The 24926-nt window shown below is 37.2% G+C and overlaps 1 protein-coding gene across 1 annotated transcript in view; it reads right to left on the bottom strand.

Moving 5' to 3' along the window:
- LRP12 (LDL receptor related protein 12) overlaps positions 1–24926 on the bottom strand; it is a 52396-nt gene that overhangs the window by 14429 nt on the left and 13041 nt on the right. The window contains exons 2-3 of the mRNA XM_082753858.1: positions 9798–9854; positions 1631–1766 (exon numbers count right to left, since the gene is read on the bottom strand). Of these exons, the coding sequence (XP_082609984.1) occupies positions 1631–1766; positions 9798–9854 (193 nt within the window). The remainder of the gene's footprint in view (positions 1–1630; positions 1767–9797; positions 9855–24926) is intronic.

A 24926-nucleotide genomic window follows, 5' to 3' on the forward strand; every position in this document is an offset into this window, starting at 1 on the left:
TTTCACTTTAATGAAATATTTTAAATAATTCTATTCATGAAATTGCATTTTGAACCTCATTTAATGATTTTCATATGCAACTAAGTGATTTTATTTAAACTAAATTTCAGCAGAACTTTAGCTAATACTACACTTTGCCAATGACATGACTTGACATTGCAAGTCCAGCTAAATTGTTCAAAACTACTATTTAAGATAAGAGTTGCCCTCAGTTGCACTACTCAGTTACCCAATGGATATGTCATGGAAGATATTACCCAAGCTTTGACTACAGCTATATAAAGGCATGCTGCCATGGTAATGAAGTGCAAAGGGGAAATAGTCTAGGCAAAGCAGGTCAGCACAGACAACAGAGCTGTAAACCAGAAATGAAATGTGAAATGTATGCTAGGAAGATGAGTGGAAAAAAACAAGGTGCGAGAAAAAAGAAGTTTTATTAAAAATAAATTGTATGAAAGATTTTAGAAAGCATTCTAATAGATGTGCACTTCTACCTACTCTACATCGTATTAATGACAGTTTAACATTTAGTAGAAAAATTGTTTAAATTAAAAAAAAAATTAAAGGAGTAACTGATGTCAAAGTAGATACTTCCTAATGAAGATCTTCTTCTTACTCAGCAGGTCTGTATAAGAAATAATTTCATAATCAGGAGTATGAGCTGCCTATGAAGCAGTACCAAGTTGTATCCTGATGCTAGAACAAACCTAGATTTCTGTTGTGGCATTAATGGAGAATGAACTGATGAGAACTTGCACAATTTTTTTTTTTTATATTACTTCTTTCCAAATGTTACAAGGTACCTGAAACTGTTGTGAGTCAGGACTTCCAAAACCACATTTGTTACCTATTGGTTTATTATTTATTCCCTGTTACTTTTAAGCACGTCATGAGATTTTGTAGTAATGAAGCATTAGAGAATTGCCCATACACATTTTTGAATAAAAGATTCTTATATTTCAGAGAAATTAAAGAGGTCAAATAAATGAGCATACAGAACATACTTACTCTGGTTTTCAACTCTGCAGTTTTGAAAATATACTTAGGATGGGGAGGAATGGGCATGACAACACCCAGCTTAGCAAGAAAATGATCAACTTTAGCTTTATAACATATCTTTTAATACTGACAGTTACAATACGTCACAATACAAGTAATAAAATATATATGAGCATTTCGACTATAGTCTTTTAAAATTAAAAAAAAAAAGCCAGACTCATTAACTTATGTAAATTTAGAAGCATATTTTTAGAAGCACTCATATTTGTCCCAGCTTTACTATTATTTGGAAAGAGTTAGCTCTTGCTTCCATACTACTGAATGGAAATGGATGCTAATTTCAATCATTTCAATAGCTCTTACTGCTTTCAACAGAAGTTGTGAGTTGTCATAATTTGAAAAAAAAAAAAATCTAATTTTTATCCCTGTACATAGAAGCATAGAAGGTTCAGAAAACAAATGTTACATGGCTATGTAAGAGTAACTCAAACTTAAAAGTAAAAAAAGGGACAAAATGGAAATCCTACATTTACAAGGAAGATAGAGGAAATTACTACATACAAGAGACCAGTCAAAAATACCCAGTCAGTACTTCTTCAGTCCATGCAGTTAATACAGGAACCACCATTACCTGATAGTGATGATCTCCCCTGGGTTTGCATGGATGTACCAACTACAGTTGATTCGGGCAGGATACTCAGAAGGCCACCCTGGACTTGTGATTGTCCCACTCGGTGATCGAATTTGTTCTGGAATATCTCCACAAGCTAAAAAATATGCATATAGAAAGCACACAGAAAGTAATATGATTAATTTTTAAACGGCAGTAGGACAAAATCAATCATCAGCACTTATCAGGGAAAATATCACAATGACTTAGATGAGGTAGCAATAAAAACAAATGTCTAAAGTAGCTGCTAATGGACATTCCTGCACCTGGGGTGCAATAACCCCAAGCAGAGCTACAGGCTGGGAGAGGAATGGTTGGAAAGCTGCCAGGCAGAGAAGGACCTGGGAGTGATGGTGGATAGTCGGCTGAATATGAGCCAGCAGTGTGCTCAGGTGGCCAAGAAGGCCAACGGCATCCTGGCTTGTATCAGGAACAGCGTGACCAGCAGGGCTAGGGAGGTGATCGTCCCCCTGTACTCAGCTCTGGTGAGGCCGCACCTCGAGTACTGTGTTCAGTTTTGGGCCCCTCGCTACAAGAAGGACATGGAGGTGCTTGAGCGGGTGCAGAGAAGGGCGACGAAGCTGGTGAGGGGCCTGGAGAACAAGTCCTACGAGGAGCGGCTGAGGGAGCTGGGCTTGTTCAGCCTGGAGAAGAGGAGGCTCAGGGGTGACCTTATCGCTCTCTATGGGTACCTCAAGGGAGGCTGTAGCGAGGTGGGGGTTGGCCTGTTCTCCCACGTGCCTGGTGACAGGATGAGGGGGAATGGGCTTAAGTTGAGCCAGGGGAGTTTTAGGTTAGATGTTAGGAAGAACTTCTTCACTGAAAGGGTTGTGAGGCACTGGAACAGGCTGCCCAGGGAAGTGGTGGAGTCACCATCCCTGGAAGTCTTCAAAAGACGTTTAGATGTAGAGCTTAGGGATATGGTTTAGTGGAGGGCTGTTAGCGTTAGGTTGGAGGTTGGACTCGATGACCTTGAGGTCTCTTCCAACCTAGAAAATTCTGTGAAATTCTGTGAAAGGCCATAATATGACAGCCGGAAGATGTCCTCCAATGTTTCCAGTGCAGAAGCTTGTATTAATATCAGTTAGCATACCACATATTATTACATTTTTTTTTTTTTTTTTTAATATTAACACACACTGATTTTTGACATCTTTATTCTGTGAAATATTCACTATTTCCTAATCTTATTTTTCAGCCTTCACAAAAATTTGATTCAATGTAACTGAATGCATTTACACCTTAAACAAATGAATTGGAAAGTGAGAAATAAATTAAAGCAAAATAATCCAGTAGCTGAAATTTCCTGTCTTACAAAGACCCAGTGCCCAGCCAGCCTTTATTTAAATACTGCCTTCCAGACCTTGACATGGAAGTGATCTTCACTCACAAGATTCCCAGTGCTTGGATGGCAAACAGCACTTATTGCAACATACTGTGTTTATAAACATTAAGTTAGGCTTACAGGAATTTATTTTTAACAGGGACTTGCATAACTACATTTCTGGTAATGAACTGGGAAGTTTATATTTATAGGACGAATTCTATGCAACCGGAGTAACTGAACCATTTGTATTTTTACTTTATTATAGGAGTATCTTTCTGCAATGGCCTTAACTCAGCTGCTTGTTTCTTTCACTGGAGTGTTCTTAGTGCTGCTAATTTCATTTGAAGTAATGTTCTTATAAATATTTTTTTTCCCCTCCTTAACAGCCTTATACTAAACAGTTGTCATGTACCATATTCACAACAGTCACATAGATAGGAAGACCAGAATGCTCTCACTACAGGGCTTGAAATGATGACCCTGTTAAGTCTGAGAGGTCAGAAAACATATTCAAAATAATTGCCCACCTTTCTTTTATCTTAAACTTTCATCATCGCTTGTCCAAAACTTGTGGGCTCTGTAAGTTTACTGGGAAAGCCAACAGTTACACACAGAAGTAGTTTAAACACAAACTGTTACAAATTGGGAGGCATTTTCATCATTGTCTGTTGAACAAAAACTTTAGAATGTTTAAAATTTTGGATACGTTTGATTAAAATGACAAATCAGAAACTGGCACCGTGAAAAAAAAAGGGGAAGAATAAATTGCACCTGTAAAGACATAATTACTAAAATTATGTTGCAATAATGTAAACAAGTTATTCCTTTTGTTTTCCTATTTTAATCCACAATCAAGCCTTTAGATAATTTTTAAAGAGTACAGGGATCTGAAATTATTGAACAACTCTAATACAAGGTAATACGAAGTTATATTCTTATATGATTGTTATCACAAATATTTTAATGTAGCATAACTAACATTTCTAAAAATAGGTTTGAAAGGATTAAAACACAAAAATACTGTCATATGCCAATATCTTCTGCATTAGCTTAAATATATAAAGTTAGAAACACAAATTAAACAACATTGCTTTTAAAAGTTTTTCAAACATTCCTTATTACAGCATAATTCATGCTGCACAATGAAGTATTAATGTACTTCAGCCACAGAACATAGGAACCATCAAAATACCTTGGACAGAAAAAGTCTCGAAATACAGAAAGATATAATTTTATTTTAATAGTTAATTAACTATTTGCTCGAAGATTTTTTGTTTTAGTTTCCAGGAGGCCCTATAGGTGGTGCTCGAACACCACGGTATTTTGGAACGCTGCCCTTGCACGAGCAACCTGGATACATTTTGCATCTGTTCAGACAATAAATGGAAGGACTGGAAAGAAAAACTTCACAATCGAATGTTGCAATAAAAATCAATTTTTCATCGGTATGAAACTAAAACACATGCAAAAAAAAAAAAAAGTTAAAGCATGTGTAAAATGTTTTGTACCAAGCTTACAGATGTTGGTAAGCAATTCCACACACTATTTGGTTGGTACTGATATAGAGTTCAGCTTAAAATAAACTGCCTTCAGGTGAAATTTATATTATTAGAGCATTCATCTGGTTTTGGATGTTTACGCACTGACATGTTAGATTTTGCTATCAAAAACCTCTCAGGAAGCTTTTAAATTTGCCTGACAACACAAGAGAGGATAACCTCATACTAGAACATCAAAATAATCCACTCAACATATGTTCATTCAATTTTACAACGCTCACCTCCAAAGACTTCAGCATGCTATAAATATACGTATAGCATGTGTTTGCTGAATAGAAACCTCCAAACACAGCTATCAACTGTAAATTACTATGCAATTAGTTTTGCAACTTGCTACGCTGGCACAGCGCTGACAGCTACCATGTCTCAGTCCAGTCCCTGCAGTAGTACAAGCAGAAACTTTTACTTGTTACACAAGCTTGGAAGAAATTCCACAGGGAAAGCCTGTATAACCAAGCTGGTGTTTTCAAAGCACCCCGAAAAGTTCTAGTTTTCCTAATATTCAAGCTTTTGTCCCCCTGCACCCACCTTTTTTTTTTTTTTTTTTTTTTTTTTTCCAGTACCAGCTGTCTCCCTATACTTTCTGTATTTTCACCTAAGATGGCTTCCCCTCTCTTTCCACCAAAGCTACCACTAAGAGCTGAGGGCAAAACATGACCATTTCCAGCCTTGTCTAATATTGGAAGAGAAGCAGAACACGGATGGCATGAGGAAGCAAGGACTAACACAAGCACTAAAACACAGGGTGAAATGAACAATATGCTGAGACAGAGAAGTCGAACTGAAGAGTGTGCATACAACAAAGTGGGGGTCCAAGAAATAAAATGAAATGGGCTTGAAAAGGGAACTGCAGCTACCTGAACTGAAGGTTCAGATAAGCTCAATGGCTCAATATACCTCCATATCTGATATACATTCATGCACTAAAATCTCTTTCTTACAACGAAGGAGACATCAGAAATCTCCCATTTGCTTGAAAACTTCATAGAAGTCATATATATGTATGTGTATATATATATATATATATATACACACACATATATATGTATATGTATATATACACACACACACACATATATATGTATGTGTGTATATATATACACACATATACACACATATATATGTATGTGTGTATATATATACACACACACACATATATATGTATGTGTGTATATATATACACACATACATATATATGTGTGTGTGTGTGTGCGTATGTATATGTGTTAAGGTAGAAGCTGCACTTCGGAAGTGCTGTCATCTTGAGAGCATAATTTCTCAGGAAGATTTAAAATCAAATACAACCTTCTGAAATAAAACAGTTGTAAAGGGCATCTACTTTATAAAGATAATATCAAGCCTTTTAAATCAACTGCTAAGCCTCTGCTTAACTAGGATGTTTCTTCTAAATCTTTTGACAAAAATATAAATTAACATATATTTTATTAATCTGTTTGTAGCTATGAAAAATGTGAAGAACATCAAGAAGGCCAGGGACTCAAAAAAAACAATTCAGGTGATGTCACATAAGGCTAGACTTTTTACCCTAAATTGTGGAGATTTTGCACTTCTAATTTCCATTGCTAACAGCCTCGAGTATTTAAAGATTACAGGCAAACAGACCAGCTTTTAAAGCATTTAAAATATGTAACAAAACAACAATATGAACATTAGAGTCAGAAAAAAAGGAGATGAAGACCTAACCAGGACAGAAGTACAATACAAACCGAGAAGGCTCAGAGGATGCACAGCAATTTAAGCCCAGGATGTTTCTAAATCTCCCCCTGCTGGTGGCTACAAGGCTTTGGGTGAGACTGACTCCCTTCTGTACAACATGTTTCTACGTGGGTGTTACCTCTGCCTACGTTCCTCTCAATTCCCCTGACACCACTGCATTCTTTCGTACAAGTCTCCTACCTGTTTTAAATTCTTTCCTTTGTCAGCCTTTATTTTATTAACAAAATATTTGTGATTTTGTTTGTTACTTTTCCCACCTCTGTTCAGCAGATTGCAGTAATTTACTTAGGACTGAAGACGCTTCACAAACAAGAGTGCAAAATAATGGTCAAAAATACTGCTGAGAGGATAGATTCTGCACGTGGTTTTCTGGTGTATGTATGTAGATTTTCTTGTAGAGTTTTTTTTTATTATTTTTATTATTTATTTTTATACGTGTTTTACAAAAGGTTTCCTTACTCCCTTCTTCTTGAAACGTGTTCACCACCCTGGGTTACAGAACACAGAACATACCTATAAACCACCTACGGGATGTTGACTGGTAAACAAAAGAGAGCCAATGAAAACTTTATGGTACAGAACTCAAATTTCAAGTTGTAACAAGAAAATAATTAAGAAAGTTATCCAAAAATTCTGTAGCCAAGAGAGGTAAAGTACCTGTAGCAACAGTGAACAACATGTCAAAGAAAAAAGTCACTTCAGAAAAGCAGGGAGAGGGAGATTAGGGATTTATCTTCACAGTAATGCCAGGAGATTAGTTGAAAAGATAAAAGAATTAGCTTTCAATGTGAACCACAAGATGATAAGGCATGCATTATATTGGACATGGTAAGGACATGAATGCAGCTGGATAAATGATCTGAAGGTGTTTAAAACAGCTTAGAGTAAAAAGAGAATAATGTTATGATAAAGTCTAAACCATGAATAGGGAGGATAATTATTGCATTTGTAACTCTCGGGAGCCACTGAAAGTCTTATTTGGAGAACTACAGGGGAAGCAGGCACAGGAATCCTTGCCTCCAGGTCACGCTGAAAAACCTCTAATTTAAAATGCCCTTTGCTCTGCAACACAGGGACACAATAGATAAAAAGGAATCGTTATGAATTTACTTTATTTTATTATTGTCATGAACAAGTTTTTTCTCCAGTACAGAAAGCCTTTCAAACGGAGGTGGGGGAATATAATTTTGCACTTGTGAAAATTATGGTGCCACATACCACAAAGACAGACCTGAAAATATTTTTCAAATTTTCAGATTTTGAAGGCATTAACACTTGTTCAGTAGTGACAGCTTATACACGAGAGACAGCATTCCATTACTGCTGTTGGTAGAAAAAGTGTGCTCATATATTAGAGGTTTACCTGCAACTTGGCAGATATAATATACAGCAGAAGCATAAATACCAAAGACCACAGAAGTCTCTGCTATTAAAACATAATTTAGTGAGGTAGGTCATGTAGCTTTACAGCAGCAGCACAACAGGAAATCTACCATCAAGACAATCATTTCATTTAAAATTCCTTCCCAGCAGCAACTGTCCAAGAAAATCTCCTGCCTGGTTTCAAAACCAAGTTAGAGTTGGAATTAGAAAGATCAAAGGCCAGCTGTCTTTGGTTCTATTTTACAGAAACTCTTTGTTTAAAATTGTTTTGCTAAATGTAAAACTGCCCAGGTATGCTTGATGAAATATAAAATCTCCAAGTCCAAACACATTTGGGAAACCCAAATTGTTTCAAAAGGAACCCAACAATTATGCAAGTACAGCCTCACCTTTTATACCTAGACTATGGACTTACACTTTCAGATGTATATACATGTGACCATAAGGGAAATGCCACTGTGTCTGCCTGCATGCTTGCTTTGTATGTTCACTAACAGAATCCCCCAGCTATCTCAAAATTCTCCAGGGTAATTTTTTTCATTTTACTCTTAGAATTTGTATCTTAATGTATGATATATTTTTATACATCCATAGATAAAAAGCCATTTTTCAAAACCCAGTACTGCCCAAACTATTTTTTTTTTAATATGTTTTATTTTAAAGGAAAGCCCTCGCTGGATCTTTCTTCCAAGGACCTAAAGGTCTCTCTAGCAGCTGTTGTTATCTTGCATAGAAAGTACGTTGTGTTCTCCTCTTCTTGGCACAGCCTGTTTGTGCCTGCTGGCCAAAGGACTGAAAGCAGAGTCAAAAATTCCATTCACCTCTTGCCCAGCAGATGCTTTTCTGCCTGTATTGTGACTAATGACAGGTCTGTTGCAGTAAATCTAAGTGTGAAATGTTGTTAAAACCTATGCAGCTTTCAGTATATCTCATACAATCAATTTCAGCAACAATTGCTCCTAGAGCAGCAAGTACTCGTGCTGTTATTTGTGTGCCATAAATGTACTATATATGATTCTTGGTGCACTATTACTGTTGAAAAACATCAACATTCTTGACGATGCAGCACAAGAACGGATAGCAAAGATCCTCTGTAATTAGCCTCTTAATAGTGTTTGTGTAGCAAGCCATGGAAGGGGGAAGAAGGTTGTACACTTAACAGAGACCATCAACTGAATTATATTCGTCTAAAAATTTAACTGCATACACAAATACAAACAGCAAAATATGCAACCTGTTGTCATTAAATGAGTTTGCATTTTGACTTCTATTTTAGGAGAACGGTGTCAAAATCACTTTGATTTACAAGGATTAGTGGCAGCTTTCCTATGTAAAGAATCAGGCTTATACTCTTCTATCCACTGAAGGAAGGTGGTCATCTCCTTAGTTGCACATATTCTGAATGTCTGCATCACTTAAGTGTAAAATACGACCAATAGGTCAGCTGACACTGAGGACCAAAAAATGTACACTGGGACCACCTAATGGCTTCACAGCCATACAGACACATCACTAATACAGGTCCCACCTGTAGCTGCTGCCCAGAAGAGGCCCAAAACTGACTTACAGGAAAAGAATGAAGCAACCTTTGAGCAACGTTTGCTGCTATTATGCCCTGTACTCTCCCGGCATCTCATCAGTTTCTCAGTTTCATGAGTTCTAAAATTTTTTTCTTCTATTAAAGAAAATGTGCAGTCAAGTGTACAGTAGTTTCAGTTACTGCTTCAATCTAATCAGGTGAAACGCATAACTCCTGGATTTATATTATTTGATAGAAGCAGTGTCCAAAATTACATTTCAATAAATTTCATTTCACAAAAACTTTACTGTGGAAAGAAAATATCAATTCAACTTAAACCAACTTTTCTCTTAGTTCAATGTTTGTATGGAAAAATAATTAAGCAGTCCACTTAGAAAGGCATAATCTGTTCATGAGCATGCAGGTATCAATTTTATCTTATGAGAATTTTTCCATGTTCCAGTTGCTTCATTCCTTATTACATGCTGCAAAAGGCAGTAATAATTTTTATAGCCAAATATCTCTTCATAAGATACCAGGTGGCTTTCAATATTTACTATTTAAGTCATGCATGAAATTTAAACATTACAAAAAATGACTTACCCGTTGACACTCCTGAAATATGCACATTTTCAGAATGTTCTGCAAGAGCACCATTTCCTAAAATTAAACATAATGAATAAGCTAATTTCCAAGATAAAATTTGTAAAAATTCTTCAGATACCCTTTTACAGAACAGAAAGAACAAAACCGAAGTTATTTTAATTAATATTAAACATTACAGGGCCTAGGTTCATTTTATGATAAAAGTTAAAGAGGAAAAAACGGAGGAAAAAGTTATTACACAACAAAAATAAAAACAAGCATCACTAATGTCTTAGGAACAATTACACATATTAGAAAGTTAAGAAAGGAAAGAAATTATAGGAGCAGAGTTTTGAGAAACTTCAGACATTTTAAATGGCAGATTTTATGCTATTTTTCCACCATTTTCCTCTCAAGAAAGGTTTATTCCAATGCACCTTCCCCATCCCTTCCTGGAGAGAAGTAAATGCTATACAAATAAAGCCAGCCATAGGAAGATATGCGTCCAATTTTTTCCTGCCTGTGGCCCATACCCCTTCACAGAAAGATGTTTCAGATACAGCCAAGAACTAACTACCGTCACAAAATCCCCATCAACGTTCTTTAAAACTGTACTTGCAAAGATGACCAACAGCAAAACCCATGTGCTCATCAGGAGTTAAAGACAACATTTGTTCCCTCAAATCTCATACTACTACATCCTTCTGCAAAGAATCTGCTAAAGCAAATACATTTACTGACAGGTGGTAGCCAGATTACAAGATGTGACAGATCAAGTTATATTTGTGCATTTTTCTCCCTCTGACCAGCTCCCATTCTCCTCTTTTACTCTGCATCTTTCCTTTTAACCTTTATTATTTTTTTAATCTTCCAGGTATTTCAGGAGAAGAGCAGCTTTTATACATAGACTGTTTTGAACACAGCCTGTGAATCTAAAAGTTTAAATACACCAACTAAACAACTTTTAACACCATGCCATAGTCTCGAAGTTTTGTTCTATTGTATATGTTTTTTATCACGCTTGTTTTCAAACATGCAAAATCAGCTGTTCTACCAGCAGTGAAATGTGTGTGTGATAACTTGGGGGTAACAAGAACCAGAAACACATAAAGAAAACTCTAGTTCCTCTTATATCAAACTTAAAGATTGTTAGAGTTGACTTTGAACATACACATTTATGTAAGACTCTCAAAGCTCCTCAGCTGCAGTTGTTATAAATAAATTGCTCCTGAAATTACTCCTGTGGTTGACAGCAAACACACAAAGACACAGTTTTCACTTCCCAAAGACACAACACAATTAGAAGACTGATGATCAAACTTGGTAGAAAAATACCAAGTCTCCTTTTTCTTCTTTTTCAACCCAAATCCCTGGGTTGAAGTGATGTTTTGTTTTGTTTTGTTTTGTTTTTTTTCCCCCGTATTTTTACATACTAATTTCACTACAGATATTTGCATACCAAATTTTTTTTTGGTCTCAATCAAAAGAAGTCAACATTGTAAAATTCCCCTCTATGTTCAAAAGGAAGAAGTACTTTAGAACAACAAAAAAAAACCTTCAAATACTGTATTAGCGAGCAACTATTTTCCAGTAATTTTTTTTTTCGAAACTAAAATACACCTGTAAGTTTTAGAGAGCTATTCTCCAAATACTTTCTCCCTTTTGTATATAAATTAACGTGCCAAGGAATGTTTCTCACTCTGTCGTCATGTCTTCATAATACTTAGCTCTAAACTTACAAAATAAACACCAGCTTTGGTATAAAGTAATTTTACTTGTAACTGATTCCATAGAAGCATACTTCTGATCATTTTTTTTCCTATTACATCAATTAATATTAAGAAAAATATTGCCCTTATCTCAAGACCTTTAGTTTTAACTTAAAAACCTCTTATATTTCAAGTTACAGCAATTATTCACCAGTTCTGTATTTTCTAAAAGGACTTACTAATACATACAAAATGGATATACAAAAGATCCTGAGAAAAAATAAACTATCTATCAGTAATAACCAGAAGCATATTAAAATGGGAACTCACGCTCAAATCCTGTACACATTCGCTTAGAATTGGAAGAATAACAAAAGCAACTTATGTCAATATGCAAAATGGAGCACTTCAATATTTTCCTTTGAAATATGCTTTATGATAAAACAGCGTAACTTGACAGTGATGTCACATTTATTTTCAAGCTAGCTGCAGTGATTAGTCAGAAGCAATAATGTGTGATGATAAATTCAACTCCAATCCAAGCACTGTAATACTAAAAGTTTTTTCATTCCCAATAATCTTTCATGAAATGAAAGATGAACCTTAGAAACTTCCCAAATTATTATTTCCTTCCTCTTTTATTGGAAACTGTCATTGAAATACTGTGTGGAGATACCCTTGCTAACTGCTGGCAACTCTGTAACATTTTTAGGCAATGACCCTTCTAAGATCTCAACAATTATGTCCCAGTTCCATATAGACTGAGTGCACTAGAATATTGATATATCAGATAATAGAGCAGTAATTTTCACTAAGATATGGTAACATAATTATCTTTGAAAATCCTTTTAGTCTATTTAATACAGCAGAGTTCGAGCATATAAAAATCTTCTTGTCGCCAATAAGCTTTTGTATTTCTTCACGTTTTAAAGAAATATTCAGTCCCTCTTCATTCCCATTTGAGCCTGAAGATTGAAATTGAAGCAGCTGCTATTAACAAAACTTGATAAAAGTTTGTCCACACCAGCTACAAGAGCTGGTAAAAGATGTGTGACAAGCTCAGTGCTGGAAGAAAGACACAAAGAAGCTCAGGCACTTGTTCAGTCTGCCTGCAAGAAATCAAATTGCTTTTCAAAACCTGACATTTTTCATCACTTTTTTTGTCTGTTGTTGATTCCTTAAAAAAAAAAAAAAAAAAATCACTTGTGTAATCTGTACTTTTTTTCTTTTAATAAATATGATGAAAGGACAAGAGCTTTTTAATGCCATTGCAGTGCTGTTAAACAAATGCAAGACAAATTTAGTCCTGCACATTAAGATATAGGCAGCAACCACATTTAAGTTAAAAAAAAAAAAAAAAAAAAAAATCATCAAACTAACAAGGCTCAAGATTAAACAGAAGCACCCCACATGGTTTTTAATTTTCCTTTGTTTGCTTGATTTTAAATCAAAATAAAATCTTTGCAGGGTATGAGATGCGTTAAACCACAAGTAAAAGGCTGAACAAATGCACAGAAAGCACTTCCAAGGGCTTTCTAGACAAGTGCACACGTGCTTGTTGTTATCACTGCTGATGATAGCTCTAAAGATCCCTTGACTGCAATCAAAAATCAGCCAGTTAGTTATTAAATGAGTTAAGACTGTTTACAGGGTACGTTTACAGAATGGAAAAGGTTTCGATTTCAGAGGTAAATTTCTATCTCAACTAACTCTAAAAATCCCTTACATGTCCACAATATGGTTATGGCCTAAGTATGGATTGACTACTGATTCTCATGGACTCCTCCTGAAAACTCTATTTCATTTTCAAAGCACAAAACCCCATCCCTGTGACCTCAGTTTCTCTCTATCCCACTCCAATGCCCTGAGCTGAGATGCTGCCTTGTCTTCCCAGCAGGCAGAAACACAACAAGGAGCTCCAACAGCACAGGAATTAATTCCTTCTGATTTCTCTCACACTTGACTGGCCACAGAAAGCAGGCAAGACAACACGAGGTTTACCTGCACGTTTTTCAGCCCTTGGGGCATCTCTCCCCTGTTGGTCTATATGAAACCATGCTGCATGCATCCTCTCCACCACTCACACCCACAAAAAAAAAAAATTAATCCAATACCCTTACAATGTCACTTCCTAAAAACCTGGTCAAATAACCATGAGCCCTTTACTCCGAAATGGAGAGGAAAGCAAAACTAAATGGAAGATAACAGCCAGCCTTGGACAGTATTTGACTCATTAGTGTCAACTGAATTTCATCAGAGACAGGGAAGTAAATATAGGCTGGAGGGTGGGGCTCAGAATTTATCCAACCAAACTGCAGAGGGCAACAAAGGGGAAAAACTTTGAAAAAAGCAATGCTTTAACACCTGAAAAGCATGCTATGGTTGGAAAAAAAATAGCTACAGGGTTCCATCTATTTGATAGCCACACAGTAGATGCGGTGCTCAGATTACATGGAGCCTATCCATAATGCAGCAGCCTTCATCTTACAAGGTCAGACCCCTACGAGCCTCCTGCCCGATGGCATGCTTGGTACATCTCTCTCAAAATGGAAATATCAGGTTCAAATGGTTGACTGCAGATAATTTCACAGCATAAAACGAAGCCTGCAGTACTGAAATGAACTTCTCTAAGTTTTACTCTAATGCCTGCATTTTTCAAGGAGAGCCAAACAGCCCCAGCCCCCAGTAACAATGACCCTCTTACTCAAAACTTTCAAATTAAACAAGAGAAGCTTCTGCATTCTAGATAAACAAACTCATAGGCTTCAGACAAAGAGTATCAAGTTTATTTTTTTATTTTTTTATCAAGTTACTGCCCTATTTGAGATAGCAAATAATCACTCTTAATTTAAAACCTTGTCTTAATTTGACTAAAACTACTAATATGAATGCACACAATTGATAAGTGTTGTGGAAGTGCACCCTAAAAACCTGCTGTGTGTGAATTTGTCCACTGTGGTTGTAAAACTTAATTCTAAAAACTCAGTTTGGAACAGGAACATGGATCTTGGGACTGAATTAAATCCCAACTGTGTTCTAGAGAAAAATTACCTTGAATGTTGAAATGAAAAATGGGGAAAAAAATCCATAGTGGAAACAACCACACTGAAGTTACCTTTGCTGTTTCTGTTAAACCAGGTAGTTGCTGTCCACAAAAAACATCATGCAATCATATCTGTCTTGACACTAAATTCTCCTAGGTCAAGATTAAGCCACTTCCATTTGCTTTTACAGCCCTATTACAACCCCTATAATTAGAATTGCATAAAATGAGGAACTGCTGTAACCACATGGCTATGAAGAGAGAGCTTTTTTCTAAACCACCTGAAGTTAAAGAACTACGTGGTGTATAATGAGTGCTACACAAGCAGGCTGGACCGAGTTATTTCTCTCGCACTACAATTACCAGGGACAACATATCATACCCGCTTCCTGTAGGTCAGGTGCTTCCAAATACCTTTCATTATGGTACGCGTTCAACTTGCTTTAACTTAGACAGTACATGATTAAACTTCCTTTCTTCATCCTGCTTCCAGAATTCGTGTCCCTCTTGTATCTTAGAAAGAATAAACTCGGCCTGGTTATCCTGACTTTCCAGATGAGGTTACCTTGCACCAACCTTCACCAAAATTTACATCTAACTGGCAAAGCATGGACAATGCCAACAAAATATGCAACTTACAATACACTTCCATAAACAAACTATTGGTGCCTTACACTAAAAAGCCCTGTAGCAAGGGTCCTATAACTCCCTGGTCCAAAAACGACAATATCCTTCCAGATCTAGTTCTGGGAGCTAGAAACAGCCACGATGTCTCTATTATTCCAGCATGCTTCTTCAGAGCATGAGCACTTTCTGCAAGCACCCTGTGTGCTAATCACAGGCAGCTGCCATCCCACTCCCCACTTCCTGCCAGTACCTAAGCAGGGTTTTGCAGAACTAAGCTCTGGCAGAAAATGCTGACAGCGGGCTGAACCAGAGCAGTGCTGCTCTGCTGAGCCTTTGGGAGAGCAGTGCAAAGGCTACCTGCCTGGCTCACACGACCAGGAGCACAGCTATGGTTAAGTGGGATGAAGTGAGATGTTGTGTCTCACAGCAGAGCACGGGGGAGACCAGCAGAAAAGCCTACTACTACTCTCCTCCAGATAAAACATTTGTTCAGTATGTCACCAAACCCACAATATTCAATTATTTATATATCCATATATGTCACATGCAGTTAATACACAGAAATTAGGCAGGATCCTCCTCGATCTTTTGGCTTACCTTTTACAATCCCTTATCTCCTGAGCACTCTGCACTTATATTTCTTAAGCTAGTGTACATTTAGAATTAACGCACGAGGTGCCAGGATTTAATCCTGTAACAACAGCAAAGAGCTCCATATCCACAGGCATATGGCCGAAATGCTGCCAAACTCTCCTGTGATTCTGGAGGAGTAGCACATGCTGAATTGAGATTATGCAATTGAGAAAACATTGTCTGTAATCTAAAACGAATGTGAGGATATCAAAGGGACTGAAGATGTTATATTTCACCCTTTAAAATCTATAATCGTCTCGAAATATTCTGATTTCCCTTGTTCTTTTTCTTCTGTCTATGCAAAACATGTTCTCTTACCACTGTAAAACTGTGTGTGAGAAATTCAGAATTTGTCTGCCGAAGAAGACAGGAACAGAACTACATTTGAAACTTCAACACCATAAGGAACTGAAAGCTGAACAAATAGAGAGAGGAAAAAAGTACACTCTAAGCGTTCGAAACTTACCCTCCCAGAACAGTTCATGAAATAAACAGTATTATTGCTACAGGGAATGCTTCAAATTAAGGTGCGGCTGAGCTCAGAGTACACAGTCCACTGAAGCCCGGCAGCGTTCATTGTGTCCCTACGTCCATAACAAGGTGAAGCAGCAGTGTCATTCCCACATTCCTACAGAAGCCAGTCACCGCCTGCACAGGTGACACCACCGTACTATTTCCTGCCTTGTGATGACCAAGCTTGCAACCACAGCATCCTTCTCATTAGGGGTGGAATGATGTTGGGGCACTGATACGTATTTGGATTAACTGCTCAAGGTCAGATTAGTGATCTCCAGTCACTTCCTATCCTCATGTCTTTGTTACTGCTCTTTACATAGTGCTTTGCATCTCTGAAGTTTTTGTCACGTACACAGCTGCAGCTTACTTCCTTGAAAAAAGGGCATTTCTGCACAAGTTTATATGTTTAATGACAAAAGACAATTAAAAAAGCATCAAGAGAAACAACAAGACCTACTTTTAGGCATTAACTGATTAATAATCTCCAGTTTATCTGAATAATTTTTGCAAGAATTATTGATTTTATTATTTTTTAATGAACAGTTTGGTGTTAATTAGTCACGTGCAGTTCTTTAACATATTTCCTTAGGGATAAGTACTGGATTCACAGGAATTTCAGCTGGTCGTTTGTAAAATGCCATTAAACTGTGCAGTAAGATGTTAATTAGCCTTCCAGGTAAGGGAAGGATTAAACATCCCTTTGTTTTAATATGAAATTACACATGTAATATGACAGAAGCATTAAGACAAAGCCTTAGTGCTGCACAGACATCAGCTGAAATCTTCTACTAAAAGCAAGCTGAGCAGGGTGACAAGATTTATTCCATATGCCTGTAACAGAAGAACATCTGCTACAAAGAAGATACAGTAAATATATCCAAAATTTCAAACAGTGCAAGTGAATGTTCTTCTGAAATGAGAAAGTGTTGTATACTCCAATAGTGTAATTAATTTCTTTAATTAAGGAAAGAATAAAAATGACTAGCAGATTGAACTATATTGAAATAGTGTCTTATTTAAATGTATTTATGACACAAAAGCACAAAATAAGCACATAAAAATTTCACTGTAAAAACAAAAGATAAAGCACCGCATTTGTTTACAATAATGCTGCTATTTTATGATGTATCTTTTTTATTTTAGGCTACGATGCTGCTTATTTAAAAAAATAAGACAAGAACTGGATAATCAATTCTGCAATGGAGCTGCTGTATGTAGGATTTCGATTTTATATATATGCTTTTTACAGCATCTGCTATCTGGATTCCTTTTAGAGGACACTAACCTGGACGACACACTCCTACTGGTTATGGGTCTCTGGGCCATACTTTCCAAAGAAAGCCCTTCAGAAATGTGTATGATGTGTACATCAAATCTTCAGTATAGCTTGTTTTGCTCCACAAATCTGCTTCTGCGAGGTCATAGGACTTGTGAATGCAGTCACCCTTCAAACTACCCAACACCAGAAGCGTCCTCTTTGCTCACAGCAGCTTCAGCTCTGTCAGTGAGGCTCCATCTCAAAGTCACGCATCATCTTCAGATTCTCCCTGGTCTATCAGTATGAACAGCACAAGTTGTTTTTTGGACTCGTTAAACACAGCACACACTCCTGACTAATATTACACCAGTTGTGAATGCTGTCGCAAGACTCAAAATAAAATAAAGCATTTATAAAATTCCATATAAACCATAGCAAGAGATCTGTAATCCTTTACCACTATTACCTTTTGTTGCCAGCCAGATGATGCTGGAGCTTCCAAATACAGCCCCCAGCACCACTGGGCTGCATCAAGGAACCATCTGGAAGATGCTGTAGTCTACAAAGCGAGCTCACATGTTCCTACTCTAAAGGTAAGGCCTCTCTGCCACTTTCTACTCTTCTTTCTTTCTTCTACTGGAAGCCACAGCTCTCTGCTGCTGCCAATCAAAGATACAAAGCAAGCAGCAGTTCTGCACTTGGCTGTTTTAATGCAGCACAAGCCTAATCTCCGGGTGTACCAGCAGGGGAGACTTGCACAAGAGGCAGAACAGGAAACACTGTTGAAAGAGATCTCTGCACACCAAATTACCAAGATAACCCGAGGTTCCTTTATACCAGGCCCCAAAAGAGAAGCTAGAGTAGTAACTATAGCAACTCCAATTTAATGCCGCAGGTGGGAAAAGAAAAAAACATTTGGTATTTTTTACATAATATTATGTACAAAAGCACCTGTGAATTCCACAATACATTTTTAATTGAGTACACACAATTAAAACACACAACTTTAAGTCAAGTTGTTTTAGTTATTAATTTAAGAGGACATTTGTATTCAAGTTTCAGCAAAAACAATTAAAACTCATCAGCTGTAGTTAGAAAAGGTGGGGACAGAAGAGAGGCAGATTTTTTATTTGTATTTATTTAATTCTCACTCAAAAATGCCACAAACTATTTATAGTCAGCTCTAATATACTTGGCAGCAAGTAGTGGAAATTGGAAATCTAGCAGAGACGCTGGCTCAGCTTCAGCAAGATTCCTGATTTTAAGCACATAAGTAGTTCTACTCATGTCAAACCCCACACTTCTGCTCAGCCAGGTATGCAGTTGGATACTTGACTGACACCACAGCCTGTGAGTTTTAGTTGCCCTCGGGTGGTAATCTAGGGCAGCATTTTGCATTAGCCAAATGGGGAGTTGGATTAAAAAAAAAAAAAAAAAAAGGAACTCTAAAAACAATTTAACACTTCAGACAGTGAATTTACAGCTAAATCTCAAGTAATTTAAAAAAAAAAAAAAAAAGTCAGGAAATCAGAGGAGAAGGGGATAAAACAGAAACTGGGGGAAAAAAAGAGAACATACTGCCTACCCATCCTTAACTAAATTATCTCCTTGATAAGGTTTTAGAACAGGCTTCAGCACCTACTCTTAACTGATTAGGCCCTATTATGAATGCAAATTAGCTATTTACCCTCTTATTCAAAAACATGCCACTGCCTTATTACTTACAAACCTTGAAAAAGCCAGAGTCTCTCTGCTATTTAAAAAAGCTATGCTTAAAAATAATAAAGCTCAATTATTTTAACAAAGGGCTGTTCAGAGCCTTTGTACACGTGCAATTGCAGTAACTATTCTTTCCTTCTGAAATCCCATTTCAGAAACTAAAAGTATTTCTCATTTGAGAAGTGCTAGACTAGGGGAAAAATTTGATGTGTGGGCTGCATAGTGCTTATATAGTAGGGGGAAAAAGCATTTCAGATTTGATTCATACTCTCCACATGCTTCATACTTTTATCTACTACAGTTTCTTTATATTGTTGCAGCAGTAAAATATCTGGTTCTGCTTTTGCTCCATGCAGGTTTAGATTGATTTCCCTTCTTAATTCCTTGCAACAATAGGAACACATGGTAGTAGGCAACTGTCTATACACAGCTGGTATATTATATATAAAAATAAATCTAAAAACCATCTACAGTCAACCAGAAGATTTCAGAGCTCTGTCAGACATTAAATGTTAAAAGCAGAGCTTCGGGTCATATATTCTTAAGATGTAATACAGCTGGATACCCTGTCTTTTTTCAATGTCTTGATTCTGTTCTGTCTTGAAAAAGTACTAACAGAAGAAATGAAATCATTATTCATAAACTAATACAGAAACCATCATAAATCTAATGTAAGCTTGCAGAAATGAAAACATTATCTGCCATTACCCCAAGAATCCCTACCAGGAACCCTCAAAACATCTAAGCTTCTGGTTACAGATGACAGCATGACTCAGATTTACAACTGATTTTTTCCAAAAAAGACTTCAGTAGTGTAGGAGTACATTCTACTGGGGGAAGGAGGGGGGCGAAGAGAATCACGAGGATTATTAAAGAAAAGGAAAACACTGCTTCACTGCTATTTCTTTATTAGGGGCCTACATCACATGTGACCAATAGCTCAAAACAAAAGAGAAAAAGGAAAATACTGGAAACTAGTCATGTTCACTAAAAACAAACAAAAAAACACAATTAATTGCCTCAAAATCCAGAAAACATTAAACCTGTTGGTTTCATACAATAAAGCCAATTGAAATAATTATTTTTAAGCCTTTACGCAACAGATGGGCTAAGATATTACAATTCAGGCAGAAATCAAGAAGGAAATTTCATACATTTGACAGGCACAAAAGTAGAGGATTGATAAACCTGACTTCTGAGTTAGCTGGCGTCCTAGTGAACGAACATCAGCCTGAGCAAACATGGGAATGTCCAAGTTAAACAGTAGATTCCCACTCAGCTTCAACTCTGGCTTTACGAAGGTAAAAACAATAAATACAAATTAACTGAAAAACAACCCACCCTCATTCACTAACTGAACTGAATGCAAACTCTTTACTGGAAAGGATAGTGAAGCAACATTGTATTTACATGCACAAACATCCAATACAAAAAACATAGAAGTACAGCAGTTCATTGCATCTATGAAAAATATTCTCATTTGAAAGATAAAACTGTTTTCTTCCCTTCCTGCTACTTATTACTAGAAATAAACCTTTGACTTAGATAACCTTTTATACTCCTTCATGTGTTTGATTTTCTTTCTGATAGAATTATAAAGCACTGCAAAGTTCCCAAGATTGTTTTCTTTAATTTACAAAAAAAAAAGTTCACAGAAACCACAGACCTTGCAAATACTGTGCAGACTTGTTTATGCAACGTCTGCCAAAGGGAGTTTTTAGACCCCTAGCACCTATTCAGACTGAAACTGAGCTTACACAAAATGTCACGCAGTCTGCCCAGCTATCTTCCAATACACAGGACAGAACCTCTGTCCCTTATTAATGCTTCACTGAAGCTATTGGAGTGTAGAAGTAACCCTGCATAGCGTAGCTCAGCACACCCCTGTTCACACGAACTGCAACAACATGGTAAAAAGCACAGGCAAAGCAGGGAAAAACCCCGCAGGGAACACACTTCTTGCTTGTGCCTCCAACCCCAGTAGAACAAGGCTTTTTGTTAATTTTGTGCAAACACCCACATGCAAAATTCATGCATTACATATTATGAATAATTTGATCTGCTCTAGTTATAGCAGATAGAAATGGAGATGTCACTGAGTTTCGAGGGAACTACAACACGTAGACATTTCTATTCTCACTAATAAGAAGACATTCAATTCACGCAGTTGCTCCTCTACAGTTGTCAGTTTCAAAATCTCAATAGCTATGACAGAAAAGGCTATTAAATAGCTACAATAATTTTCTAGACTTGCCTAAACTATGCTGTTTATTAAATATCCTCAGGAGTTAGGAAGAGCTGAATTTGCTGCAGGTTGCCAGTCATAACATGCTGCATTCCTCAAAACTCACCGTGAATTGCTTCTATTCAAAAAGAAGACATTAGTTAGATCGTTTAGTTAGACAGATTGCCTACAATACATGAAATTCATTTTCTTAAGATCTTTAATAGCCAAGGCACATTCCTGGTACAAACACGTGTGCACACACTTGCACGAGTATGTGCACCACCCATAGAAGAAATCTGTACATGGTAGCCTTGCTATTTTTTCATTCTTTTTGTTGAAAGCACGTTAGTTTCATAAAAACAAACAAATAACAAGGCAAATATCCAGTAAAATTTACGATCCAGTAAGGCTTATTTTCTCTCCTATGTTTTAAGCAAGACCCACATATACTTGCACTAAAAATCTCAGTTACAGCACAAGTCATTGATCCTAAAATAGTAAATTTCAGGAGCTCAATGAATATTTTCAAAAGGCTAGAATTAGACTACATGTATTTATCTAATTAAAGAACAATAGAGAACATGTATAAAACTCCAAGACTCAAACCAGTATTTATTTCCCTGTCTTTGGAATGCAAGTTTTTTTTTTCCCCTCCTATGTTATCTGCTGTTAAAATTGTGATTCTTGTCCTGCAAGAAAGATGCTCGTGTTGTACTTTGCACATTATGAAACAGTGTTTAACACTTTTGATTTCAGACATTGGGTGTCTGAAATGACATCTGCAAAAGTGAATTTGCAAGAAGTTTAGATTCTCCCCTACTTAGCTCATAGTAGCTGTAAAACACAATGATATACTGCTCTTTTTTTTAATTATTATTTTTATTTTTTCCTAAAAGCGCAAGTAAGCATTTATCGTCATTATAACTTTACTGTCAGGAGCAAGACACAAACACAAAAAGCAACTATTGCTCCACAGAGCTCCCTGCTTTGTGAGAACAGTGTATGTTACAGCTTACCAGCTAAAGGAACAGACAGTAAGAGAGAACAATATATAAAACAATTGGAAATCCCAGCCCATGAGGTGCCAAAATATAACGGTGGTGCTTTATAGGAACCACAGCAGCGGCCGGAATGTTTGAAGAAAGCAAGTGTGACAGCTTTGTGCATCTCATGTAGACATCTACCCAGGTGGTGGGAAGCACAAAAGGAAAAATGGACAAACCTGAGTAGTGTTAATAAGTGCGAAAGCTATCAGCAAAGAACCACTGCAGACCAACAGGATGGTAAAACCAAGTGAAGCAGAACTTTGATTAAGAGCTACTCGGTGCTTAGATCCCTCATTCTCCCTCGCCTTCCCTCTTTCTCCCAAATAACCCAAATCAAAGTTCAGACTTCTGCACACCAAATGTAAAGGTCTGTCCCTTGGAAACTTTGGGAAGCATTTAGGAAAGTCTGAACTATTTTGTGTTAGAGGTAGCTATAGAGACAGGAGGAGATGTGACATGAAAACAGCTGTAAAATAGTACTTGCAATATAAAGAGATGGTTAACACGGCCACCTCTATATGCAATGAAAAGAAGTGCATGCGACAGCCAGAGTACTTCTTTTTCTCATTGGAAAGAACTGCAGGGTACTGGAGCCTCTCGCCACGGGGATTCACAGTAATTAAAAAAGATAAACAATCTTCTACTATCAGGACCTAGAAACAAGAGACTGTTGGATAGCACAATTGCAAAATGAAGCAAAGAAATCCTTTCTGTAGGGTTGAATAAGCATTTGACTTGACAGCCAGTGTAGGCAGCCGCAATTCAGAGTACAGCAAGATTTCAAGACAGCCACAGCATATGTAACTTCATTGAAAAGGGCAGACCTAAGTTTGTTTCAAAACACTTGTGTAAAATGTCCCAAGAATGCAGTTTCACAGCGGGGAAAGAGAAATTACTACTGGAAAACTTGGTTTTTTTTTGAAAGACTATTACTTCTTACAGAAATTAAGTGATCACAATGACTTGTAGATTGCCAAAGTATACAATGAAGGCTGTCTGTAAGACCCTAAATGCACCTTCTGTGCTTACTCTCAAGAGAGGCAGTAAGAAAAGCCCTACATTGTATGGGTCACAAAATCCCATGTTTTATTATATTATAGCAACTCTAAGCATGCAAAAGAAGTCCCGCAACCTTCAGCTTTACACAGCTATGTCCGTAATGCAGAATTCAAACGACATCCTTTTTTCCTCCGCATCATTCAAACATGTAAAGATGCACCTCTGCCAAGCACGTAAGTGTACCTCAGTGCAGCACAATCATGATTTGAATCTGAGCGTTTTGCAAGAAATTGGAAATGTCTAGAAAATTTATGACATGTTTATTTGTTTATCTGTCAAATAACGCCAATTTTGGTGTCTCACGGCACACTGAACCTTCATGTTTCAAATATAAGTTCACGGTGATTCGAAAGATCAGATTTTAAGAAGTCAGGGACAACCTTGAAATAGACAGGCACATTTGCAGAGCTGTGAACTGGACCATTCACTTCCACCTAACGTTACCATCTTAACGAAAAAGCTCTACGGAGATGGATGGCCAAGAAGTAAGTTGCTTCCTTTAACTGAAGCAGATCTCATAATCGTGGCCATACCTGAGGCTACACCATCCCTCTCAGCTCCAGCACTGCGTGAGGCTGCTGAATTGCGATGTTCCTGTTCTTGGGCTGATGCGCACAAGGGCAGAAGTATAAATGAGGGTTCACACACTCACAGTGCTCCCCCTCCCCTCCAGACCCTGGGATGTTCACAAAAAAAGCACAGCAAGCCTCACACCACAGTACACTTGAGAACCTTACCAAAGGCCCAGCTCCCCTGGGGAGGTGAAGGCAGAGCAGCAGGAGTGAACATACCCCAACACACACACTCTAGGAGAGAGTTCCTATGACAAAAGCCCAAGTAGGCTTGAACATAATCAGAGGAATGAATGCCTCCGAGAGGAGAAGGTGATAAGGATTTTGGAAATACCTGTTAGAGCACAATTTACTCTGACATTCAGACTCATAATTACTTTCCAGCACGTTATCCCTACACCTAGTACGCCATTTCTCCATTTTTGTCTCGACACAAACTCTTTCAGCTCTTATTTTTCCCGTCTTGACTGAAAAACGTTCCCACACATTTATGTAAGACATTAACTTCCTTTCTGCTAAGAGCTTTAACAACTTACGATTTTTTTTCTGCAGTCCAGTTACAGTATTTAAAAAAAAAAAATCATAGAATCAGCGAATATCCGAGTTGGAAGGGACCCACAAAGATCATTGAGTCCAACTCCTGGGTCCCCAGTGGCCCACCATCAAAAAAAATCTTATTAAAGATATAGGATACTATATCAAAATGTTTCTACTCTTCCTCAGAAAATTCCTGCCAGA

Source organism: Aythya marila, assembly GCF_965140915.1.
Source record: "Aythya marila genome assembly, chromosome: 2".
Lineage (NCBI taxonomy): Eukaryota > Metazoa > Chordata > Aves > Anseriformes > Anatidae > Aythya > Aythya marila.